The 9,988-nt window shown below is 34.8% G+C and overlaps 1 protein-coding gene across 1 annotated transcript in view; it reads left to right on the forward strand.

The window, feature by feature from the left end:
- LOC308621477 (sodium channel protein type 3 subunit alpha-like) overlaps nucleotides 1–9,692 on the forward strand; it is a 111,367-nt gene extending 101,675 nt beyond the window's left edge. The window contains 6 exon segments of the mRNA XM_081242072.1: nucleotides 2,337–2,609; nucleotides 3,517–3,570; nucleotides 4,400–4,537; nucleotides 5,598–5,702; nucleotides 7,050–7,320; nucleotides 7,838–9,692. Of these exon segments, the coding sequence (XP_081098198.1) occupies nucleotides 2,337–2,609; nucleotides 3,517–3,570; nucleotides 4,400–4,537; nucleotides 5,598–5,702; nucleotides 7,050–7,320; nucleotides 7,838–9,033 (2,037 nt within the window). The 3' untranslated portion in view covers nucleotides 9,034–9,692.
- The last annotated feature ends 296 nt before the right edge of the window (nucleotides 9,693–9,988 follow it).

Below are 9,988 nucleotides of genomic sequence, written 5' to 3' on the forward strand. Positions count from 1 at the left end.
CGCAGGGGGCACAGGTTCAATCCCTGGTCAGGGAACTGAGATCCCACATGCCACACAGCGTGGCCAAAAAATAAAAAAATTAATTAAATAAAACGCATTGTTGAAAAAACATTAAGTGTAGGTAATGATTTAGATACAGAGGGCTGCCATACTTTTCTGATATTTCATAGAATTACAAAATTTCAAAGCAGAAATCCTAAGGATCACTGAGCCTAGCCTCCTGAAACTAAAACAGGCCCTCAAAAATTGTTTGTGGCAGAACTAGAACTAGAATCCAAGTCTTCTGGTGACAGTTCAAGGATATTTCCACAATAAGTAAAAACTATGTGTTGCCATTTATTTCTTTTCATTGCTTATGCATTTTATAATGACTATTTACTACTGACATTCATCCTAGGAGGAGATTTTTCTTCCTCTCAATAGGTAGTTTGATTTCTAAAAAATTACCAGTAATGAATGAAAGATAGAACGGTTTTTGTGTGCTCTACTTCTTCAATTAATATCAGTAATAAAAGTTGTTGTACAAGAAAACAGCACTAAATTGTAGCCTCTGACAAAATCTATATATCCTAAGCAACCGAAGTAGGGGTTAGGATAATTAACTATGCATTGAAGGCAACCCCTGGGGTTTGTTTCATAGATCTCCCTTTTAAGTGAGCATTCTGAATGAGGTTCACTTCTTCCATTAGCACTTGTATTTTCCTCTCCAGCTCTCTTCCTTAGTGTATATTTTATGCATCTAAACATAAAGTACACACTTATATACACATCTACTTGCCACACCCCTCAAAATACTATTTAGCACAAAGGCCAGCTTTGTTTAATCCAGCTTGCAAATGCACATGGATACTGAATTTCTTCTAGGCCATGGGGCTTTTATGTTAGGAGGTGGTTTGTTTAAGCGATAAAAACACTTCAGCCTTGACTTTGAGATTCACTCACTAGGAAGAATGAAACCACTCTCCAGATGCACTGTAAGCAAAGAAATACTTGCTTTTACATTATAATTTTCTTTCATTGCTACTTGATAAAGTCACAAGACAAAATTAATAAAAATGATTATGTAATTTCAAGTTTTTTCCACACCAATCTTTTACCATCACTCACATTATTTAAGCCTTCATCTGGCTGCATGCTTCCATATTAATAATTCATTTTTGAGGGGAGAGAGCAATTGAACAAAATAGAAAACTTCCAAGTTTGCTCTAATCTGAAAACTATTCTAAGTTTGGCATTTTTAATTTTGTCATATGGCATTCTAGGTATAAAATATGGTGAAAGGTATGCATTTATTTGATAAGAGAACTTGTGGGAGGTCATTTTACACACATTTTAGAGCCAAGAAAACCTGGTTTCAGTATAATATATATGACAATTTCTAAAAGAAATAAGATTAAAGTAGCATAAGAAATTTTTACAATTTTGGATTTCAGGGTTTGATATTAATTTAAAATTCTTTGGTGTTGATTTCTAAAATAATGTTTCAGTATTTTAAAATAAAACAATCGTTTCATTTAATATAAGTGCTTAACAAAATAGTCCTAGTATGAGCTAGATTAATTAGATAAGAAAAGATACAAATCACTAGAGATTTGAAAATACACATTAATCTCTTCTGAATTTAGAGGAAAGATGACTGAATTTCTCCTTCATGAAATAGGTTGGCCTGGGTTGGTGAAATAACATGTGCCCTGGAGTGAACATTTAAGAGATATGGATCAATAATAATGGGAATACATTCAGTAATTTATGTCTAGAGATAAATTCCATCTCATTTCCTAATTTAATATTCTTTTTTAAAATTAGGAATTATCAATATGGGGAAAAAGGACCTTGTAAATTCCTTATACCATTCTTCATCAAAAGTTAACTTGATCTGGTGATACAGATTTAAGGCATTATTAATACTTCGTTTATTTGTAATGGGTTTGTTTAACCATGTTTTCAAATCATCAATCATTCATGAACATTCTTGAAAGTTAACATGTATTGTTGAATGATGATTATTTCTTGTTGGTATTTAATACATCTATTTTTTTTCTTTTTTTCCCCAGCATACAAACATTTTCTGATTCCATCTTACTATATCAGGTTTTTGTTTATTTCTTTTCACACTTTGGCATATTTTGCTTTCTTTAAATCCTTTAGCTCTTTAGTGTGTCACTGTTTGTTTTCCCCTACCGAATATGTCCTAGAAAATATCAGAAGAAACAAACTTGTCCACCTAGATTTTTATTTAACTCGTTTCACACCCATTTTATATTGAATAAATAATGGAAGAAATGGTTTCCATTTTAACGATTTGTAAGCTGCCTTATCCTTATCTCCTCTTCTAGGTGGTTGTGAATGCTCTTGTTGGAGCAATTCCCTCTATCATGAACGTACTGTTGGTTTGTCTCATCTTCTGGCTGATCTTTAGCATCATGGGTGTGAATTTGTTTGCTGGCAAGTTCTACCACTGTGTAAACACGACAACTGGTAACATGTTTGAAGTTAGTGAAGTTAACAATTTGAGTGATTGTCAGGCTCTTGGCAAGAAAGCTCGGTGGAAAAATGTGAAAGTAAACTTTGATAATGTTGGCGCTGGCTATCTCGCATTGCTTCAAGTGGTAAGTGCCTACTGTATGAGTTTTGAATACATTTTCAAAATGTTTCAAGTAAGATCATTTCTCTGATGTTCTTTGAGTGATTAATATCTGATAGCATGAAAGTAGTTGATGGTAACACCTGTACTATTAGCATGACTTGACTAAAGAAGATGTTTTGCAGTGATTTTAAAATGTATTTTCCCCAGTGTTCAGTTGTTAATATGTTTTAATGTGATTTTATATTTCTGCTTCCTGTCTTTTCTTGCTCTATTATTGAGTGTTATTGTGCTATTACCATTTTTAATTTTCTGTAGCAATAAATGCCAAAGAAGCAATTATATGCATTAAAATAATAACATATCTATTGTAGTGATTAAGTAAATGTATAGATTATTAATCTATGTATTAATCAATTAATACACAGATACAGATACTGTACAGATAATGTACAGATAATTAATTGTACCAACATCTAAGGAGTATAGTTCTACTATGTGTGGAAATGCAAATCTTATGGAGTGGATTTCAAAATGTGTAATATTTAATTATTTTGACTTAACTGACAGTATATTAACTAATCAAGAATTTAATGAAAACAGTTGAGTGTTTAAACACACCAGAGGTTTGAATCATAGAGCTTACCTTTTGAAAGGGATTTGAGACTGAGATGAGAGTTTCACCTAGTTACATGTTAGTGTAGGAAAAAATAGAATACCTTCCAAGACAAACAAAGAGTTCCAGTTTTGAAATAAAATCTTGTTCTATTTCAATTTCATTTCTTCATTTAATCCATTTCAATCTCTTTGTAGAATATTTCATAATATTGTACAAAAAGTTATATTTAATAACACTATCATATTTTCATATAGTAAAATGCATATTCTTGGATTAGGTTTTTATGCAGAATTCAAATATATGTTGTTTACAGGCCACATTTAAAGGCTGGATGGATATTATGTATGCAGCTGTTGATTCACGAGATGTAAGTTTCACTCAAATACTATTTATAGCTACTAGATTTTTCCATAGTGATAATTTAACTGAAAGGCCCAGAATTTTATATTAGAAGCAATCAGAACATGTATAACTGCATACAGAAATTCTCTTTTTAAGCCAATTCACTTCAATATAAATGATATTTTGGTTAACATATGTCTATTATAGATCTAATATGAAAGGATATCTAACCACATGGATTAGAAGAATCAGATTGGTCCAGTAAATGAGACTCTTAAGATTGGGAAAGCTGCTCAGTGGGGAAGTAACTTGTCTCTCCCTATCCCTGGAGAGTATGATAAACCAGAGTCTGTGAAGCAGCTTCCAAAAATATCATGATAAAAGCAAGCAAGTTTCAGGGAAACTCAATTTATAAAATAGGAATAAAAATAGTTCCTCAGGACATATCTGTTTATGCTGAATTTTCCTCTTAGAATTTGATGTTCTGTTATTAAAGCCTTATCTCCAAGAGCTAGCATTTCCAAACCCAAGGAGAAAATATTGCAAAAAAAAATTATAGTAAGACTAATAACAGGTTCAAAATGTTTGCCTTGTTTATAACACTGCTACTTACTCTAAAGAATACATACAGGTAAGCCACAATGGGAAAATAGATTTAAGAACAATCGTAAAATTACAAATTTTCATTATACTAGGTCATACTAATTTGAAAAAAGAATTGCTTTTGCAGAACAGTATCTCAGGTCAAGGCAAAAATAACTCTATAGTAAGCAATAACACTCACCAAATTTTTAATTTAGCTCAAGTATTTATTGTGTTTTTAAATGTTATTTAATATTTTCAATATTATTTAGGTTAAACTTCAGCCTGTATATGAAGAAAATCTGTATATGTACTTATACTTTGTCATCTTTATCATCTTTGGGTCATTCTTCACTCTGAATCTATTCATTGGTGTCATCATAGATAACTTCAACCAACAGAAAAAGAAGATAAGTATTCCTCAGCTCTCACCTTTCTCCATTCTGAGGTTCTGTCTGTTTTACATCCAAATAACCAGGACACTCATAGTCATGACAGAGTTAGATCATTTTTAAATTGTCTTCTATTCACTATGTGGTCAGTTCAGCTGCAGAGGAGTCCAGCCTCTAACTCGTGGCTCCTCTCCAGATTCATCCTCTGCAGATCTGCTGTAGTGTCTTTCTGACTCAAAAATATGACCACTGCTTCAAAACATCCAGTGGGCCTCAATGCTTTACCCTTGCTTACAGAGCCTTTCAGGAATTATCTCCACCCAGTCTTCCTGCTTCATCTTCTCCCACACCACACTTTCTATATGCACTTCCCTACTCCTCAGGTCACCACCCACCCACCATTAACACTATCACTTGCTACATACACAGCTACATGGATTTTCTGCCCTTTTCTGAACAAGGCATGCTCTTCTCCCTCCATGACTTTACACAGGATATTTTCTCTTCCTAAAATGCTTTGCCTAGCAAACCCTTAATCATCCTTTAAGGTCTAGCTTAAGGGTACTCCCCTATATAAAGGCTGTTTCTGAATCTTGGAACAGATTCAGAAACAGATTATTGTTATCTCTGAAGTACTGGGTTGTTTTTGTTTTTTTGCATATAGACACTGTGTCTTATATATCTATGTAGTTTTGATACTGGGTACACTGTCTAAGACACAGAAAGTGCTCAAAAAGTGTTGAATAAAGAAGTAAAATTGTCAACACTGAAATGGACTAAGATTTTTTTTCTTTCATGAAAATATATTTGAGACTCCTGAGCTTCCTTCTAAATGTAATATAATCAAATTAGAATCCTGTACTAATCAGAGTTTTATATGATTATGGGTTTTACATAATGTTAAGGTACTCAGAATTTCACATAAAAGGGAAAAGCAGTATAAATCTATATGAAGCAGGATAATATCCATTTAAAAACTGAAAAAAAAAAGGATTAAAGGAGAGACTCAGAAATACTTTTGTAAAAGTACTGTTGTAATACAGGTTGGATTGTAACCAGTTTTATGCTATGTCTTTACTTTGGAGGTCAAGACATATTTATGACAGAGGAACAAAAAAAATATTACAATGCAATGAAGAAACTTGGGTCCAAGAAACCTCAGAAACCCATACCTCGGCCTGCAGTAAGAATTACTCATCTTCTTTAACATTCCAAAGCCTTATTTCCATATGATGAAATTGGGCAGTGCTCTGGATCAGAACATATTAGGTGATATCACCAATATATAATACGACCTAATTGTAAAGTACATACTGTGTAACACAATTTGCAACTACTACACTGTAAGAATTACTAAGTTCTTAAAGACAAGGCAATATTCTTTAGTTTGTCAGTTGAAAACCTCCAAGTCAAGGTTCCCAATAACTGCTTCCAAAGTAAGGTTCATGCTCCTGCTGCCACCTACTGCTGCCAACAATGCACCTGGTTCCAGCTCCTCTGATCTTGTTACATGGCACCTTCTTGTCCTTTTAAGTAGATGGAGTTTTCCAGACTTCCCATTCTACACCCATGGGCTCCCTCTATGCTATTTGTTCTCTCCATTGTTATGACTAGAAAATATTTTTAACGTTTTTAGAAAGGAAAAGGGTATCATCAAAATAGTTTGTTTCAGCAAATACACCCACACACAAAAGATTTATTCAGAATGCATACTCTGTAGAGCTTCATTATAGTGGAAAGTCATAAAGATGGTGGACTATGTTCACAGAGCTGTATTCTAAATCACCTATCCTCTTAGATGGGTAAGGAATAAGGAACTGAGACCCAAAGAAGGTATATACTGTATGTAAAGTCACAAAGCCTGTAATCGCCAGAACTGGGACTTGACAAGGTCTCATGAATCCTATAAATGACTTCACTTTGCATTATTTTTAAGAGTAGTTGGAGTAGGTGCAGGCGGGGGGAGGGGGAGGGGAAGCAGGGCAGAGGGAGGATGTAAGGCAGGGCACACAAAAGGGCATATACCTGCTTTACTGAATGTCATTTAAATACTATAGTTAGAAGAGGCAGAATTAAATAGAAAACAACTGAGATATTTTGAGGGATGGACAGAAATAAGCTATAATTCAAAATCCCTAAAGCACTGATAAATGAATTGGCATATTCATCCATCTAAAAGTCTGTCTATATTAACCTACTTTGTAAATCTTCATTATTAGTTGTCATTATTTTTTGTAAAAATTATCATAGTTATTAAAATCAAGCAAAGCCCATGCACATTAGCAACCAGTTGCCACCAATTTATGTCTTATTCAGCTTTGTCTTCCCATGGGACCTAAATAAAACAATTATATTTTGTTTTTGTCATATGACATTTTTCATTTATTGCTCTTTTTTATACAAGTTTGTTTGCGGTAACATGAGAAGGGTGCACATCCCATGGGCCATACGTATAAGGACTTCATCTGCAATTTTATGGATCAATATTTATGAAATATGCATATTAACCTTCTCCTTCCTCTCTTTCTAGAACAAATTCCAAGGAATGGTCTTTGATTTTGTAACCAGACAAGTTTTTGATATCAGCATCATGATCCTTATCTGCCTCAATATGGTCACCATGATGGTAGAAACTGATGACCAGAGCAAATATATGACTCTAGTCTTGTCCCGGATCAACCTTGTGTTCATTATCCTGTTCACTGGAGAATTTGTGCTGAAACTTATCTCCCTCAGATACTACTACTTCACCATAGGCTGGAACATCTTTGATTTTGTGGTGGTGATTCTCTCCATTGTAGGTAAGAATGGTTTATTTACAGAGAAGTGCAGTTGTTGGAAAAGTCCCCAAAGCCTATCACCTGTGTAACATGGAAATTAGATCTGAGAATCATAATGTGTATAGATCTAAAGTTCAACACTCTCGTTCATTTTCCACTAACTGAAGAATTTAACTATTCAAAAAAAGAAAACAATATATTTGAAGATTTCAGAAATAGTCTTTGTTTGCTGTTGGCACATTTCATATGCGAGGATAACTATTCATAGTAATTGGGTGTATATAATCTTAAAATGCCATACCACTATGTGAGATTATTTAACTTATAGGATTTTGCAAGAGTCCATATTGGTTTATGACATTATAGAATTATTAAATAAAACTCTATAACCTTTCACTGGTAATATTAGGAAGTGGATCCAAACAGTAAAGGTTTATACTCATAATAAATTTGTTGTTTTCATTAACCTTGCAAAGAAAAAGCATTCATATAAGCATAAGATACTCACTGTTTAGCTGTTTTCTGTATTGTTCCATAGGTATGTTTCTGGCTGAGCTGATAGAGAAATATTTTGTGTCCCCTACCCTGTTCCGAGTGATCCGTCTTGCCAGGATTGGCCGAATCCTGCGTCTGATCAAAGGGGCCAAGGGGATCCGCACGCTGCTCTTTGCTTTGATGATGTCCCTGCCTGCGTTGTTTAACATCGGCCTCCTGCTCTTCCTGGTCATGTTCATCTATGCCATCTTTGGAATGTCCAACTTTGCCTATGTTAAAAAGGAAGCTGGAATTGATGACATGTTCAACTTTGAAACTTTTGGCAACAGCATGATCTGCCTGTTCCAGATTACCACCTCTGCTGGCTGGGATGGATTGCTAGCACCTATTCTCAACAGTGCACCGCCTGACTGTGACCCTGACACAATTCACCCTGGCAGCTCAGTTAAGGGAGATTGTGGGAACCCATCTGTGGGGATTTTCTTTTTTGTCAGTTATATCATCATATCATTTCTGGTCGTGGTGAACATGTACATCGCTGTCATCCTGGAGAACTTCAGTGTTGCTACTGAAGAAAGTGCAGAGCCTCTGAGTGAGGATGACTTTGAGATGTTCTATGAGGTTTGGGAGAAGTTTGATCCCGATGCCACCCAGTTTATAGAATATAGCAAACTCTCTGATTTTGCAGCTGCCCTGGATCCTCCTCTTCTTGTAGCAAAACCAAACAAAGTCCAGCTCACTGCTATGGATCTGCCCATGGTCAGTGGGGACAGGATCCACTGCCTTGACATTTTATTTGCCTTTACAAAGCGTGTTTTGGGTGAAAGTGGAGAGATGGATGCCCTTCGAATACAAATGGAAGATCGGTTCATGGCATCGAACCCCTCCAAAGTCTCCTATGAGCCCATTACAACCACTTTGAAACGCAAACAAGAGGAGGTATCTGCTGCTATCATTCAGCGTAATTTCAGATGTTATCTTTTAAGGCAAAGGTTAAAGAAGGTATTAAGTGAGTATAACAAAGAGGCAATCAAAGGGAGGATTGACTTACCTATAAAAGATGACATGATTATTGACAAATTAAATGGGAACTCCACCCCAGAAAAAACAGATGGAAGTTCCTCTACCACCTCTCCTCCTTCCTATGATAGTGTAACAAAGCCAGACAAAGAAAAGTTTGAGAAAGACAAACCAGAAAAAGAAAGCAAAGGGAAAGAGGTGAGGGAAAATCAAAAGTAAAAAGAGACAAAGAATTATCTTTGTGATCAATTGTTTACAGCCTAAGAAGGTAAAGTTTATGTGTCAACTGGACTCCCAGAGGAGGGCTATGCCAAACTGACTGTTTTAACAAATACTCATGGTCAGTGCCTATAACAAGACAGTGACCTCTCCATCGCTACAACTCTGTGAGTCAGGGTATCAACACTGACAAGAGGTTGCTGTTTTCATTACCAGCTGACACTGCTGAGGGGAAACTCAATGGCTACCTAGACTGTAGGAAAAGTTGTGCAAAGTGATCATTGTAACTACACCAAACACTTTTAGTACAGTACTTGCATCCACTCTATTTTTAACTTCCATATCTGCCATATTTTTACAAAATTTGTTCTAGTGGATTTCCCTGGTCACTAATTCATAGTTTATTCATAATACTACGTCACTATTTTTGTAAATGAAATTTAAGTTGAGAAAAAAGTATATAAGAGCCCTGTGTTCCTACTCCACAAGTTTCTCGAATAATCAGACAAAAGGGTTTTGTCCAAGAGATGAAATTCTTGCTCAAAACCAGAAAAAAAAATCTAATAACAATTTCAGGTACTTCCATTTTCTAGACAGCTTTAATTTTGAAAGTGTTTTAGTCTGTTTGTTTATATCTAAACAGTTACGTGCCTGTAAAGTCTCCTCTAATTTTTAAAGGATTATTTTTATGCAAAGTATTCTGTTTCAGCAAGTGCAAATTTTATTCTAAGTTCCAGAGCACTATATTTAATTTTGGTTAAATGCTTTCCAAAAAAAGTAATCTAATAAATCTGTTCTAGAAAAGTATATCTAAAGTATTGCTTTAGAATAGTTGTTCCACCTTCTGATGCAGTGTTGCTTTGCCATCTTCTGCTCTCAGCAAAGCTGACATTTTATGTCAATTAAACACACCCTCTGTTATGTAAATAGTTATTTTATCCTGTGGGGCATGTTT

Source organism: Mesoplodon bidens (genome assembly GCF_964165515.1).
Source record: "Mesoplodon bidens genome assembly, chromosome: 8".
Taxonomy (NCBI): domain Eukaryota; kingdom Metazoa; phylum Chordata; class Mammalia; order Artiodactyla; family Ziphiidae; genus Mesoplodon; species Mesoplodon bidens.